This window comes from Rattus rattus, chromosome 8 (genome assembly GCF_011064425.1).
Source record: "Rattus rattus isolate New Zealand chromosome 8, Rrattus_CSIRO_v1, whole genome shotgun sequence".
Taxonomy (NCBI): Eukaryota; Metazoa; Chordata; class Mammalia; order Rodentia; family Muridae; genus Rattus; species Rattus rattus.
Window position 1 is genome coordinate 1,378,392 of NC_046161.1, and position 17,436 is coordinate 1,395,827.

The 17,436-nt window shown below is 37.3% G+C and overlaps 1 protein-coding gene across 7 annotated transcripts in view; it reads left to right on the forward strand.

Moving 5' to 3' along the window:
• The window catches only part of Gria4 (glutamate ionotropic receptor AMPA type subunit 4), a 156,702-nt gene that overhangs the window by 18,892 nt on the left and 120,374 nt on the right, over window positions 1-17,436 (forward strand). For all 7 annotated transcript variants that reach the window (XR_004388770.1, XM_032909667.1, XM_032909666.1 and 4 more), the window contains exon 2: window positions 6,365-6,418. Coding sequence is in view for 6 of the 7 variants with exons in the window: in XM_032909667.1 (XP_032765558.1) it covers window positions 6,365-6,418 (54 nt within the window). In the remaining variant the exon portion in view is untranslated. The remainder of the gene's footprint in view (window positions 1-6,364; window positions 6,419-17,436) is intronic.

The following is a 17,436-nucleotide window of genomic DNA, read 5'->3' on the forward strand; positions in this document are numbered from 1 at the left end:
GATCTTACATGGAACCTTCTCATACCATGAAACCCAGCCATAAGGAAGAAGGAAAGCACTCCATTCAGTTCTCCTTTGCTGTTACTATATATGTGCATACATGTTTCATCCTCTTTACTTAAGTACCTGACATACTAATAATACAAGGCCCCAATGAGCTCAAAAGCAAAAATATCCTACTGAAATAAAAGCAAAGAGGATGACTCTGGGGCCATGTGTTATAGTTAATTAACCCCACTTCCATGTATTGAAGATGATTGTAGATTTGCAAATTAAAAATGCTTGATTTAAATGTTACTTTGTAAATTACTAAATAGAAAATTCTACTCACCAAACAATAAAATAAGTTATTTCATATAAACTTCAAATATTAAAAAGATTATTGTTGTAATTGTAATGGTCTCTGAAGGGAAATAAGAAAATGTGGCCACAATGCTAAAATGGCATAAAATCTGGGATGATTGTGAAAGCTAAAGGAAGAAGTGAGTGAAGGTTGATGCTATAGAAAGAAAGGTTTCAGCTAATGTTTAACCAGATATACAAAGTTTAACAAAAGTGTGGGCTTTTGTTTTGAGACTTAAACTATACAGTTCATTATCATATTAAAAACTGTAAAAAAAAAAGTCTCTTAAACCTTATCTAACCTGGTGTTCCATTCGAACCTGGCACCTTTTCTGAATCTAGCTTTCTGCATTTTACTTGTCTACTATTCATCCAAGAAAATATGAATGAAATCTATAATTTGAGAAGTAAGAAAGAATAAAATGTTCAGGTGATTGGCTCAAATGCAACCATAAAAGAAATTAACTGTATCAGGATGTGATGTGGATGCCTAACAGACTTGAGTATTTAAATACACTCAGACCCAGGCTGGTTGTGCTGTTTTGTGAGATGGTTGGCTAAGCTAAAGGAATTGAAGGGACTTGAAAAATGTATCCTGACCTAGCTAGAAGGCAGAAAGCCCCAGATAGTTGAGTTTTAGCCAATTAGTATGTACTGAACTGTCAAAGGTCTGAACTGAAACTGGACACCAGTGACCTAATACAGCAACTGACAGAGACTTGACTCAAATCTGAACAAAATGCTAGCTCCAGAGACAGACCCTGAATTTCCTTCCTGGAAGTCAGTGGATTTTGTGAAAAACTTCCTGTGAGAGAAAATTAACTTATGCACAACTTTACCCTTTCTTCCCTTCATAAAAAAAAAATTATTCCCACTTAGAAATTTGTATAATCTTGGTATCACCTCAAGAGAAGAAAATTCAAACACACACAACACAGAGACATACATCTTCTTTTAAAAGAGCTGTCCTAGATGCTTACCTGCCTTTTGTGCTGACCTCTTCTCGAGCTGCTCACACTGTTTTTCTTCAGGCACTGTTCTGCTCTCATCTGTATACTTGGGGTGGCTTGTCTGTGAAAGCTGCCTGTCACATCTGTGTGCTGATGGAAACGAAGTAAATTAAAGGTTCTGTTTTTAAGTACAATATTTTGGAGGATCTTGAGAGTGAATATCCAAAGATGCTTATGGAAAACATTAGAAGCACTGCTCTTGCAGTTTTTTCCAGTATACAGCAGCATAGTTTCAGCACCACCTCAGCAGAAGGCATTTACCATCTCTGTGAAAATGATATCTGAAGGAAGAATTCCTACCTAATTTACATGATCACAGTAAAGGGTAAACCAAAGCCCTTCACACTTAAATGTGCTATTGTGTGCTTTGGTGAGAGACATTGCTTAGCATAGCATTCAGAGCATTGTAATGATAGTTTGAGGTGATTTACAGAACCCTTCACAGAAGAACTTCAGAGTACTTTATTAACCATTGATACATAAAGGCTTTACATAAAGTTTAACTAAGAATTGGAGGTCAAAACAAGGTCACTCTATCCATCAAAATGAAAATATTATCCTAATGCTTTAGGCAATTATATTAACTTTAACTACCTTTTCTTCTTTTTTAGTATTTTTTTTTATTCTTTGAGTACTTCACTCATGTATGCACTGGATTTTGATAATATTCTCCCATTCTTCTCCCATTAACTCCTCTTGGATCCATCACCCTTCCTTGACACTCTAAACTTCTTTTTTTTCTTACTAAGTTCAGTGTGTGCTGACTCTGTACTTATGGGCATAGAGCCTTCCAGTGGAGAATCATCTACCTGTCAAAGACCACATCTTTAAAGAAAACTGACATTCCCGGAAGCCATCAATTACCAATAGCCTGTGGAGGCTTGTGAGCTCTTACCCCCTCCATTCTAGAAAGTCGACTGCCTTGATCCTATCCAGGATTGTAACAATAAACCACAGGTGTTACGAATTCATGAGTAAAATGGTCCTATCAAATCCACAAAACACTGTTTCTGTCTGGTACTCCCTAAATTCTGGCTCTTATACTCTTGCCCCCTCTCTACAAATGGTCCCTTAGACTTTGGGGGAAAAGTTATGATATAGATGTCCTATTTATGGTTCAACACACCACAGATATTTATTCTCTTTGCTTTGATCAGTTATAAGTTTCTGCGTTAACTCATGATCACTTGTTCAAATTTCTCTGATGAGGACTGAGAGTAGCATGAATCAGAGGCTACAAAGGCAGGAATTTTAAAGCCACTAAAAAATGAATCAGGAGTTATATTAATGAATTTACCACATCAATATCAGATGTGCACTCATGATACCTACTTGTTCATATGCATACACCTGGTTTTACAACTAATCATTTGACCACCATCATAGACACTTCTAAAGAAGTATTTGTTTCCTAAAAGAAGCAAGAAGAAGCAACTGAATGTTTCAGGTTTATTATATATTTTAAGCATACCTTATTGAAAAGACAGACTCCTTTGACAGTGACCATCAGTATAGTTGGTGCATCTTTCCTAGCCTGTTTTTCGGAACTTAAAGCAGATACTCGATAATTATTATTATCTAGTTGCATGCCGTGTTTCATTCCAGGTGGTCCAGCTTCTTTGCCACTACATCCCTTTGTCACAATGAAAACTGAAAATTATACTTTACAGCCAAGTCCCTACCTTAATGTCATTTTTCTATGATAACATGACCAACTCCCATTGAAGAAGGCAGAAACATTCTAGATTCCATCTCAAACTGTTTCTCTACTGAAACAACAATGTCAAGCACACAGACATACTGATCTGAACTCAGAATTATTTTTAAACATAAAATATTCTCTGCTTGGTAAAACCCTAATTCTGATAGTGTCCATTTGAAGCATCCTTAAACATTTTTAAGTAAGAAAGTTATAGACATGCTTTACATAAAGCACTATTCACTGTTTTTCAGAATATGCACTATACATTTTTCACAAAGAAATGTCTGTCTTGGGTACATTCTTGGTGATAAGCCAAGATCTGGCCTTAAACCATGGCCACCTTAAGTAGGGAAGGAATAAAGAGGCTTTTGTACAATGTGTGTAGTAGTATAGTCATAATGTCATTATATATATATATATATATGTGTGTGTGTGTGTGTGTGTGTGTGTGTGTGTGTGTGTGTGTGTGTGTACACTTTTTCACAGTAAAGAAGTTGGATCAGCAAAGGCTCTGATCTCTCTAGCATCTTTTAGTGAGTGTCTTCAAACATATGCTTTTTAAGGATCTCTGTCTCCAGATGCCAATGCTCATCACATTCTGTAGCAGGATCTTTCTTCCCATATTTTGTCCTTTTGTTTCCTGTGGTTTGATGAGACTTTAATCTTTAGTGCTTTGCTAACAATTTAGAATTAATTAATTTGCTAGGAGCAACCAGGACCAAGTTTCTAGCAGTTCCATGTGCTGTAACACTACAGTTATACCTTAAATAGAATTTTTTAAATTGACAGTTTTGATTGCAATGACATTAAAATCATATGCTGACTATATAAGAATGCAAAAGCAGGGTAGGCCTGGGGCTTAAAGAAAGTGCAAAGAGGTTTTGATAACTACAGAAGAAGAACATAAACTAAGCAGAAAAAATACAGAATTGTTTGCTGACTGGCAGCAGAGCTAGCTGAGACCAAATGGCAGAAATCTGTTCAAACTCAGTTCAAGTCTGTGCATTTCCTCATACAAGTAGCTGTTACCTAGTGTTCCCTATTGATGACTATAGCATTGGTTCTTCCAGAAATGTCCACAATAACAAATAATCTTGTCTTGCTCAGTCTATATTCAGTCACTCAATCACACCCAATAAAACAATTCAGAAAATGTCTCCTGTGCAGGTTAGATTTTTGTCCACTTGACATAGTTGTCTGGTAAAAGGGACCTCAATTAGACAATGACTCATCAAATTGACCTGTAGATAAATCTGTAGAGCTTTTTCTTGGTTAATGGGGAGTACCCAGGCCACTGGGGTTGGTGCCATCCCTGGGCAGATGTCCCTGAGTTGTATAAGAAAGCAGAATAAGCAAGCCATGCAAAGCATGCCTGTAGTCAACACCCTACCTCTACTTTAATTCCTATCTCAAAGTTCTACCTTAGCCCTGCCTTGGCTTCCTTGATGATTCACTGAAAACTCTAAACCAAATAAAACCTTTCTCCCTAAACTTGCTTTTGATTATATTCTTTATTGAAGAAATAGAAAGCAAACTATGACATTAATTTATTATTTTTTTATAGTTCTGTCTGTATTGTTTTTCTTCACCTTTGGGCAAGATTCTCAAAGAATGTCTATTTGATGGGTATAAGCTAAGTATGTTGAGTTGAGTTTACAATACATAAAATATATGTAAAATGTCATAAATTTATACCTAAACATAAAGAACATAAATCTTCTATAAATAAGAACAAAAGATGACTATGATATAGTTAGGTAACAGATGGGATGAGCTTATATGGAATTCAGTGCTCACCCAGAAAGAGGAACTTTATGGTCAGACTAAATAACAGGTCAGAGCTCAGATCCTATGTAAAATCAGAATACTGTCAAGAACACAATCAAAATAGAGAAGAAAAATGTGCTAACTATAGAGGGCATTCATTGAGTGTACTTTGTCTAGGTCTCAGTTTAATATGTTAATGGAGTCATCTTTCCTAAGAGTTATAACTTCCTTCTTCCGGCAGATTAAATTTTGAATTTGTACCATACGCAGTGATTGGAAAATCTAGAGTTTGAGAAATAATTATAATAAAGGATGCATTCAAATATACACTATCTTTGGGGTGGGCATTTTACAGGATTTTGCCTGAATTTTTTTTTTCAAAATTGAAAGTCAGTCCTCAAAGTGAGAAAGTTTGAACCAAGTCACCAGTGGCTGATGTTAATTTATTAACAGCAAACATGCTTCCATGGGCCTGCACATGAAGAGGGAACATGTGAAAATTCTTCAAGTAAAAAGCAACCAGGCAGAAAAAGTTAAAGTATAAAGCATTTGGGGATGCTGGATAGAGTGCTGTTATCACTCTAGAAGTGATATCACATCTTAGAAGATCCGGAGTCACAAGACCATGAAACCAGTGCTTTCCTATTAATTATCTTCATTTCATCTTCCACCTAATTTCCACTGTGCTTATTTGAACTTGTTTGTGTCCACCTGGTGAGGAGACCTAGCAGTACCCTCTACATGTCAATCCACACATAATCAACAAATTGCATTCATTGACATTCTTTTGTTTTATTTTGTCCATCTGATGTTTATGTTTACTGAAGAGTAAATTCTTTGAACCAAAATTACTTTATTTCTGTGCTAATGTACTCTCTTTAGAAATGTATAAGAACAGTTGTTTTGTGTCACTATTGATCTCTCTGAGGAAATTATAATATTCTGTCTTTTCCAAAGGGGTAGCAAAAAATGTTTGTAATTAAGAAAGTATGGGGTGTCAGGATGGCCGAGTGGTCTAAGGCGCCAGACTCAAGAAAGTATGAATGATGTCAAATAATGGTTTTATTTTTTAACACTGTACTTTGATGTGATTTATGAGTTCTTATTATAATGATCTACTTTTATAAGTCAAATAAGGATGTTTCCCCATCATACTTCTATTGGAAATTATATTGCAGTACCTAATTCTTAATTTATTTTGTGTATGCATGGTGTATATACGGAGGATGTAGGACAACTTGTAGTGTTGTTTCTCTCCTTCCACAAAGTATGTTCTGGGGATCAAACTTAGTTCATCAGGATTGGCAGTGAACACCTTTAAACAGTGCTCCACCGCACTAGCCTTAGTGAATCTTTTTCATTTATTAAGAACTTCATGAATGACTAGAATCTGTTTTGATCAAATTCATCCTCCATTCCCTCCCCTCTGACTCCTCTTATACTCTGACTATCTCTTTTCCCCCTAAGTTCATGTACTCGTTTCCTGTTTCAATAAGGTTTCAGTGAAGTTAAATTGATTTTCTCTCATTCCTTATATTCATAGATTGTGAGTGTTGGGAAGCATGTCAAAGGCTACCATTATATCATCGCAAATTTGGTAAGAAATCTTGTTTTTCTATTTTTACTGAGAATTGATGAATTATCCATGATTTTTTCTTAAAATAATGCTCTAATCAATGGTCAATCTACATTATTTACTGTGCTTCAGGTTATATTACTAAAATAACTGGCATATTTTGAAAATTAGATTGGATTTGCTAGGGAGAAATTTAATGATAATTATGTTTTCTTTGCCATTATATTACCTGTCAAATTAAATACTGGCATTTTGTCTTTCCAAATGATAAATGCTTGTCTATATATAAATATATTATCCAGTTGTAGCAAAACAAGATATAATGGCTAATTACATAAATATTTTGAATGGAATTAATAACTTTTAAATTATATCAACCTTTCAACTCACCTAAAGATGGATAATAAACAACATGCAATATACTGCTTGAAGGATCCAAACAAGACTTTGTAGAGTATCTAACAACGTTTACTGAGTGCTTCTGGTTAACCCACTAGCTTGGACAAATGGGCTGTTTTTATTATACTTTATTATAGAAAAGTTTCATCTTAGACCTTGAACCTCAATGTGACTTATTCTAGGGAAGACAATGATCCACTAGTGGTTTTTTTTTATTATTTTCTATGACATATTACTTTGATGAGCATCTTATTCTTGAAGCAGGAAAGCAGCTAGAGGACAGAAAAGACTCAGTCCTGTCACATTTCTGATGTTGAGTGTGCTTTCTCTGTGTTTAAAAGGTCCATCACATGTCCATAGAGAGAGGGCCAGTCTGGTGAACTGGGTTGCATGATAGAGCTGAGACAATATAATATAGCAATGGATTATAAAAGTTATCATACTGTATTTCTTGAATAGAGTAGAATGTTCCAACACTAGATTAATATAGAAACATCAGCAAATTCTGCTCAGCTTTTTTTACAAAATTGGATATTTTCTTTATTTACATTTCAAATGATATCCTTTTTCCCAATTTCCCCTCCAGCAACCCCCCCATCCCATCCCCCTACCTCTGCTTCTGTGAGGGTGCTCTCCCACCCACTCACCCACTCACCCACTCACCCACTCACCCACTCACCCACTCACCCACTCCCTCCCTCCTCCATTCCCTGGCATCCCCCTACACTGGGGCATCCAGCCTTGGTAGGACCAAGGGCCTCTCCTCCCTTTGACACACAACAAGGCCATCCTCTGCTAAAATATGCAGCTGGAGCCATGGGTCTGTCCATGTGCCCTCTTTGGATGGTGGTTTAGTTCCTGGGAGCTCTGGTTGGTTGGTATTGTTGTTCTCATGGGGTTGCAAATCTCTTCAGCTTCTTCAGTTATTTCCCTAACTCCTCCATAAGGAACCCCAGTCTCAGTTCAATGGTTGACAGCAAGCATCTGCCTCTGTATTTGTAATGCTCTAGCAGAGCCTCTCAGGAGACAGCTATATCAGGCTCCTGTCAGCATGAACTTCTTGGTATCCGCAATTGTGTCTAGTTTTGGTGACTGTATATGGGATAGATCCCCAGGTGGGACAGTCTTTGGATGGCCTTTCCTTCAGTCTCTGCTCCATGAATTTTCTCCATATTTCCTCCTATGAGTATTTTGTTCCCCCTTTGAAGAAGGATTGAAGAATCCACACTTTGGTCTTCCTTCTTCTTGAGCTTCATTTGGTCTGTAAATTGTGTCTTGGATAGTCCAAATTTGGGATACTTTATACTTATCTGTGATTCACTTATCAGTGAGTGCATACCATGTGTGTTCTTTTGTGATTGGGTTACCTCACTTAGGGTGATATTTTCTGGTTCCATGCACTTGCCTAAGAATTTCATGAAGTCATTGCTTTTCATAGCTGAGTAGTACTCCATTGTGTAAGTGTACGATTCCTTCATTGAAGGATATCTGGACTCTTTCCAGCTTCTGGCTCTTACAAATAAGGTTGCTATGAACAGAGTGGAGCATGTGTCCTTGTTATATGTTCGAGCATCTTTTGGGTATATCCCCAGGAGTGGTATAGCTGGGTCCTCAGGTAATATTATGTTCAGTTTTCTGAGGAACCTTGGCTCACCTTTTCTATTTCCTTTAGTAGCTCCCCAGTTTAATGTGTCATTTATTTGTAAAGATACAAATATTAAAGCAAATACATCTTGCTTTTTCTAAATGCCTCATAAAAGGCTACAGTCAGGAGTATTTCTGTTCTTGTTGACATTATATAATAAGTTTCCAATTAATTACAGCAGATGGCTGTTCTTACATCTATTCTTTCCAAACAACATAATTTGGGAAGAAAATCAGCATGTTATAAACTATAATAAAATTAGTGTCTTACATTGGGTGCTAGAATAAGTAAGACAATGCACAGTGGAAAGATATGATATTTATGGCCCACTAATGGATTTCGGAGCCATCCTTAAACAGCCTGAGTGGGTGGCAGCATTTTTACACTAAAGTATCAACATATGAAATGGAAAATCATTTTTTTCCTAGAAGCAAAAACACTCACTAGACATATCAAGCTTTTATCATGATTAGATCAGTGACATGAATCAGCTATGTTATTATATACAACATTAATATAGATTCTCTTGGCATTCATTCATCCATATAGGATAATTAGTCTCCATTCTTTTAGCTAATTCAAAACCATTTCTTGAGAAATATGTATAGTTATTAAGAATTTCCAAATGCAGGGTTGGGGATTTAGTTCAGTGGTAGAGCGCTTGCCTAGCAAGCCCAAGGCCCTGGGTTTGGTCACCAGCTCCAAAAAAAAAAAAAAAGAAAAGGAAAAAAAAAGAATTTCCAAATGCAAAATTTAGTCTGAATCCAGATAAAAAAATTTATATTAACATTACAACTTAGTGTTAAAGACTGATTACACTGAAATTAAAGATAAGATGGGGACTGGAGATGTAGCTCAGTTAGAAGACAACTTGGCCAGCTTGCATAGAGCCCTGACTTTCGTCAACAGCATCACATAAACTCAAGGTGTTGGTTCAGGCCTATAATTCTAGAACTCAGAGATATAATCAAAAAGATGAAAACTTTAAGTTCATCCTGGGCTACACAACAAGGTCAAGATCAACCTAACCTAAAAAGAAACCATGTCTTTAAAATAAAAAAAATTAGAAATATCTATCTTGCTACTTTTACTGAACATTATCACACATCGTAGCAAGAGGAGTTAGGCAAAAAGAAAATAAAAGTTACACAGATTGAGAAAGGAGGTTTTGCATAAAGGAATATCATAAGATTTTTTAAAATAATTATTGGGCTAATAGATAAGTTGAGAAGTTATGTAGGTCTCAAAGTCAATAAATAAATACCTATTGCATTTAGAATATGATAACACACTTTCTGAAATAACTTTTAAAATAATTGTAATTATTGAATTATGGCTGACAATTAGCAGGAGACTATTACTTCCCCTGTCATTAAAGCTGGTAACATATATCACCAGCTTGCTACATAAATTCCAGATTTATTTTAGCCAATGACTTAGTCACCACTTAAAAATCAAAGCAGTAGATATAATGTAACATCTAATTTATCAAAAGGAGAATAAAGATAAATAAACATCAATATGTGGGAAATTGTACTATGAATTCATAAGCATGATTTTTTTGCCAAAATCTAAGATACCCTTTATTTAAATGAGGTTGACAACTTGAAGACCATGGGTTTAAAATGATTAATCCTCTGACTAGGTACAGTGGTTCATGTCTATAATCCTAACACTTGGGATGTTGATGCAGGAGAATAGCAATTTCCAGGCCACCCTGAGCTAAGAAGTTCAAGGTAAGCTTGAACAACTTAGTAAAATACTCATTTCATAAAATGAAGAGAAAGACAGGGATGATGAGTGACACTTGTACCAGCATTCAGTAGGCTGACACTGCAGGGTTGCTATGAATTCAGGACCTGTATATTCACAGTATGTTCTGGGCCAGCCTAAGCTGCAAAGTGAGACCATTTCTAGGCCAGCCTAGATTGCAAAGTGAGACCCTGTCTCCAAAAGTACAAATAGGCAAGAAGGCAAGAAGGCAAGCATAAAATACCTGTATTAAGCAAGAAACAAAGTAGCAAATCTCATAGTAATCTTGCCTTCCTTTTTTATTAACCATTTTATTTATTTACATTGTAAATGATATCTTCCTTCCTGGTTACCCCTCCACAAACCTTCCATCCCATCCTCCCTGTCTCCCCTCCCCTCTGCCTCTTTGAGGGTGCTCCTCCAGAATGAGCTCAGCACTATTCTACATGCATTCTTTCATCTCAACTTTTACTGTTTAAATTAATGTTAAGATTTTGCCCTTCTAAGCCCTAGGATCTCTGTGGGTTGATGTCTATATGCAGGCACAAGGTAAGTCAAGGCCTGTGATTGTGCAGTAAAAGAGAAAACTGTGCTGAGAATTTGAGAGAAAGGACAGAGTATGGAGGAGGAGGAGAAAGGAAGATGGAGGAAGGAAATGACAATCCAGATCCATTTGGCTTTAAATAGCCACACGTAGCTATGAATATCATTTAAGGGATGGACTATTACAGGGCAATTTGCCCAATCTAAGTGGGCAACTTATATCTATATCAATTGACTCTGAGTTTATTTTGTGGACGTTTTATGGGGTGAGAATTTACTGATATAAGTCTGATTGATAAACTGCAAGAGTTTTGATTTTGCCAGAGTTCTGGGAATTTTGACTACAACCACAAGGGGCAAATGGCTGCATGGGGCTGACATGGCAGCAACCCACCAAGGGAATTTAGCAAGTTGTGTAGGGACATTTCGGAAATTCTGGGCCAGAAAGTCTGCCAAGAAAGATGAGAACACCGGGCTCGTGCCGTGTGGTCCCCTGGTGCTGGTGCTAGTGAGATGTGGTGTTCCTTTTTTTTTTTTTTTCTTAATATTTCCCGCTACAGATCGCCTTCCTAATCTATCAAGTGTTCTATTTTTACAAACCAAACAACTCAGTATACCTACTGCTGCTTTCCCGTTGTAGCCTAACTCTCTTAGCTGTTATCTCCAGTCAAGGCACTTATACCACTGGATCTTAGTGAGGATTTGGTCACCTCATTTAGGGAGTTTGTCTTTAAGAACTTGGATTATCTTCTGGTTCTTTCTGGCTTCAGAAATGACACCATGTCCTAATGGTATAATTTTTTTCATTACCCAAATTGTTCTTTCAAACCAACTGTATTCTCAGAAGTTTCCAAAGCACTTTGGCACAGTTATAAATAAGGAATTGGTTCACAGCAATCCTGTTCAGACCAGGATGATTCCTCCTTCTTACTATATGAAATGACTCTTCCCCCTTACTCTATCTCTTGAACTTCTGCTCTTCCCATACCCCTCAGCTTTGGCCATTGTGCTTGGATTTTATTAAGCTTTAATTGGTTCTTTTTTTTTTTTTTTGGTCCTTTAAATAGATGTGTTTATTTTATAGACTGTAGAATAAAGTCTGGTGTAATTTACCCAAGATCATACAGGTCATTAGGTCTTGGAGACAAGTCTAAAGCTGTCATATGTCTGATTGGAAAAACAAGTTCATAAATTAATAGCATATCCAAGGAACCAAGACACACAGTGAATACTCATTTGAACATGCCTACAGGCATCAGGGCCATCTGACCTTATACACATTACTCTGTTTGTATACTTTTCCTTTAGCCATTGAACAATTTAAGTACACCTGCCAATAGAAATATAAGACCCTTGGCACAAAATTAGAATCATGTTCTTCTGCAGGTTTTTAATTTTTGTAGAATAAAGTTCATATCTAAGAAAACACTAATATCTATCATAAAGAAGTGTAAAATTATAGCATATCCAAGATGCATAAATAAAGACTAATTGGATCCATTCCTCCCACATACACACAGACACACAGATACATATACACAAATACACACATTGCATATAGACACCGTTCATACCTCAATCAAAGATAAAGAAATGATACATACAGTGTGTTCATCCATGTTTACTTATTTAGTTTCAATGTGGAAACCAGATACAATCATATCATACAGTCTAGATGTTTTATACAATTGCAATGAACCAGTTAAAAGGCTCCCAACTTGCCAATCCTGTCCTAATGAGCCTCATTTTCAGCTTCCTGTGTGTTTCAGTTTTTCTACCCTAATCTACCTGTGCAACAAAAGCATCTATCTAAACCTCAACTCTTCATAGTAAGTTTTAAAAGATAAGGGAGAATTTTCCTCATTCTTCTTGATCTTCTTGTAGCTGTATCGGATCAGCCATAAAACACAGCAGAAATACTGATATGAATCAGATAAAACATAAAAGTAGACTTTTGTTTACATTGATGATGTAATTAGCTTATTGATAGACAAACATCATCATTGAGACACCAGATACCTATATTTCTGAATATTTCTCCAGCAGAGGATATTAAAAAGAAAGTCAAGTAGAGATTTACTACTTACTTAGGAGGCCATTTACACAAGAGGGGGAACTCTCCCAGCTCACCCTTGTGCTCAGGAACATTGTTTTGACAATCACTGACTTTCTAGTAACTGGAGAGTAACTGACTTCATTATAGTATCGCCACAGATACCTTTCATTTCCATGATTTTCTGTAGATTCCAACAAAAGCTAAGTGGTCACCAAAGTAACTGTTGCCAAGGAAACTGGCTCACACTCTAGATCCCATCAATTTTCTATGTAAAATTATGAGAATGTAAGTGGAAGGGAAATGCTGACTATAATCAAACAAATATAGCCAAAATTTACTAAGCCACCCACCATTCATTCAAACTATAACTGACAGGTGCTTGTTATAATCAGACAATATAATTATTTTTCCTTTATCTTCAGTGTGCTGTTTGACAGATGTTGTATCTTAAAGTGTCCCCACTAGCTGCAATTTGTCTGTGTCTTGCAGCTGTGGCTAAAGCTCCACAGAAGGTTTAGCAGATCTTCCATTTTAGCAAGACTGAAAGAAAATAATAATCTCATCAATTAGAAGCTAATGGGAGAGCTGAATTACTGTGGTTTTTAAAAAAACAGTAAGATGATTTGTCTGCCTGCAGATCTGCCCTATATGTTGGTGAAAGAATTCAAATTTCCACACTGACAGTTACTGATGAGATATCAATCTGGCTGACATAAAATAGGACCTAAATAAATACCATTAAGTGAACTAATTGTCACTTACTATTAATGAACATATACCCAAAGTGCTAGATACTAGAAATATTGTCCTTCTGTTTGGTGCAGAGGTAATCTAAGGCTAAAAAGAAACAGGGGTAAGAATCAAAGCCTAGGTTTCTTTTGTGCCTTTCCTCTCCTGGTAATATTATAGTAATTAATAAAATTAAAAGTATACACTTCATAACAATATGAAGGAATACAAAGTACAATGGGTGAACAATCTGATCAAAACTCAGCTCTATTGTATATCCATAGGTGACCTTGAAAAGATTTTTTTTTGCCTTAAAGACAAATCTTTAGTATTCTTACCTGGAAAGAATCAAGTCTACCCAGTCACCTAGGGATGATCAAACTGAATAAATAAACTGTAATGTAATTAGCACAGAACATGATATTTAATGAATCCTGATATAATGTAAACCCTATTAGTTCACATACACTGACCTCTCAGTATATGATGCCTAGTCATCAGTGGAATAATATGTTTCTTCTTGGATCAACAGGCATGTGATTATCTGAACTCAGAAGGGAATTTGAATTAACCTACACACTGTTGAAGGACAAGAACATTTTTTAAACATTTTATTTAATCTTTTTTTTACACTCCAGATTTTATCTCCCTCCTGGTCTCCTCTCTGATTGTTCCACATCCCATATCTCCTCCCCCATAACCACAAAGATATCTCCACGTCCCAACCTTGTTCTCCACCAGACCTCCACACTCCCTGGTGCTTCCAGTATCTTGAGGATTAAGTGCATCTGCTCTGACTGAACCCAAACCCAGTAGACCTTTACTGTATATGTGTTGGAGGTCTCATATCAGCTGGTTTGTACTGTCGGCTGGTGGTCCAGTGTCTGAGAGATCTCAAGGGTCCAGATTAATTGAGACTGCTGGTCCTCCTACACAGTTGCCCTCCTTCTCAGCTTCCTCCAGCTTTTCCCTAATTCAACCACAGGGGTCAGTACCTTTTGTTCATCGGTTGGGTGCACGTATCTGCATCTGATTCTTTCAGCTGCTCCTTGGATCTTTCAGAGGGCAGTCATGATAGTCCCCTTTTGTGAGCACTCCATAGCCTCAGTAATAGTATCAGGCCTTGCGACCTCTCCTGGAGCTGGAAACCACTTTGGGCCTGTCTCTGGATCTCCTTTTCTTCTGGCTCTTCTTTATTTTTGTTGCTGCAATTCTTTCAAACAGAAACAATTATGGGGAAGAGTTTTTGACTGTGGGATGGCAAGCCACCTCACTTGATGCTCTGTCTTTCTGCTGGGGATGAGCTCCCACTCCCTACTGTAGGGGATTTCATCTAACATCCCTCCCGTTGAGTCCTGAGAGTCTCTGACCTCCCTTGTATATTCTGGAGGGTCCCTCCACCTCCTAACTCCTGAGGTGGTCTGTTTCCAGTTTTTTTCTGCCCACCCAATACCTCACCATGTTCCCTCTTCCCCTCCCTGCTCCCTTTCCCACCCAGGTTACTTCATCCCTCCTTCTGTGATTTTCTTCTCCTTCCCAGTAGGATTGACGCCACTGTCTTGGGTGCTTAGCTGGTTAACATTTTTTTTTTTAGTTCTGTGGACTATATCCTGGGTATTCTGTACTAATTTTTTTTCTAATATCCACTTGATCTATTTGACTGTAAAACTCAAGATGTCCTTGTTCTTAATAGCTGAGCAGTATTACATTGTATAAATGAACCACATTTTCTGTAACTATTCTTCTATTGTGGGACATCTAGGTTGTTTCCATCTTCTGGCTATCACAAACAAGGCCACTATGAAGATAATGGAACATGTGCCCCTATGGCATGATGGGACATCTATTGAGTATATGCCCAATAATGGTATAGTCACATCTATTTCCACTTTTCTGAGGAATCTCAAGATTAATGTCCAAAGTGCTTGTACCAGTTTGCAATCCCTCCAGCAGTGGAGGAGTGTTCCTCTTTCTCCACATCCTCAAAAACATGTGCTGTCAACTGAGGTCTTGATCTTAGCCATTCTGATTGGTGTAAAGTAGAATTTCAGGGTCGTTTTGATTTGCATTTCCCTGATCACTAAGGACTTTGGACATTTCTTTAAGTGTTTCTCGGCCATTGGAGATTTCTCTGTTGTGAATTCTCTGTTTACTTCTTTTTGTAAAAATTTCTATTATTGGATATTTTTATTTACATTTCAAATGTTATACCCTTTCTGATTTCCCAGCTATAAGTCCCATATCCCATCTCCATCTCCTTCTTCTATGAGGGTGTTCCTACTCCCCAACAAGCCCCCTCTTCCTAACCCCCTGACGTTTTCCTGCACTGGGCGGTCCAGTATAGGCAGGATGAAGGGCTTCTCTTCCCATTGGCACTGAATAAGGTCATCCTCTGCTACATATGCAACTGGAGCCATGGGTCTGTCCATGTGTAGTCTTTGGATAGTGGTTTAGCCCCTGGGAGTTCTGGTTGGTTGGCATTGTTGTTCTTATGGGATTGCAAACCACTTCACCTCATTCAATCCATGTTCTAATTCCTCAAACTGGGACCCCATTCTTGGTTCAATGGTTTCCTGTTAGTATTCACATCTGTATTTGACATGCTTTCACTGAGCTTCTCAGGAGACAGATATATCAGGCTCCTGTCAGCATGCACTGCTCAGGTTGATCAATATTACCTAGTTGGTGGCTGTATACATATGGGATGGATCCCCTGGTGGGGCAGGTTGTGAATGGCCATTCTTTTAATCTTTGCTCCAAACTTTGCCTCTATATCCCCTCCTATGAATATATTTGTTCCACCTTTTAAGAAGGACTGAAGCATCCCCACTTGTGTAGTCCTTCTTGAGGTCCATGTGGTCTATGAATTGTATCTTGGGTAATTCAACCTTTTGGGCTAATATCTACTTATCAGTGAGTACATACCATGTGTGTTATTCTGTGATTTGGTTACCCTCACTCAGGATATTTCCTAGTTCCATCAATTTTCCTATGAATTTCATGAAGTAATTGTTTTTGATAGCTGAGTAGTACACCATTGTGTAGATGTAACACATTTTCTCTATCCATTCCTCTGTTGAAGGGCACCTGGGTTCTTTCCAGTTTCTGACTACTAAAAATAAGACTGCTATGAACATAGTGGAGCCTGTGTCTTTGTTGTCTGTTGGAACATCTTTTGGGTGTATGCCCAGGATAGGTATAGATGGGTCCTCTGGTAGTGCAATGTCAAATTTTCTGAGGAACCTCCAGACTGATTTCCAGAGTGGTTGTACCAGTTTGCAATCCCACCAACAATGAAGGAGTATTTCTCTTTCTCCATGTCCTCACCAGCATCTTTTTTCACCTGAATTTTTATTTTAGCCGTTCTGACAGGTGTGAGGTAGAATCTCAGGGTTGTTTTGATTTGCATTTCCCTGATGACTAAGGATGTTGAACATTTCTTTATGCACTTCTCAGCCATTCGATATTTCTCAGCTGAGAATTCTTTGTTCAGCTCTGTACCCCATTTTTAAAAGGGTTATTTTGCTCTCTGGAATCTAACTTCTTGAATTCTTTGTATATTTTGGGTATTAGTCCCTGATAGGGATTAGATATAGGATTCGTAAAAATCTTTTCCGAATGTGTTGGTTGCCTTTTTTTTTTCTTAATGACAATGTCCTTTGCCTTACTGAAGTCCCATTTGTCCATTCTTGATCTTAGAGCATAAGCCATTGGTGTTATTTTCAGGAAAATTTCCCCAGTGCCCATGTGTTTGAGGCTCTTTCCTACTTTTTCTTCTATTAGTTTGAGTGTATCTTGTTTTATGTGGAGATTCTTGATCCATTTGGACCTAAGCTTTGTACAGGGCAATAAGAATGGGTTGATTTGCATTATATGTTGACCTCGAGTTGAACCAGGACCATTTGGTGAAAATGC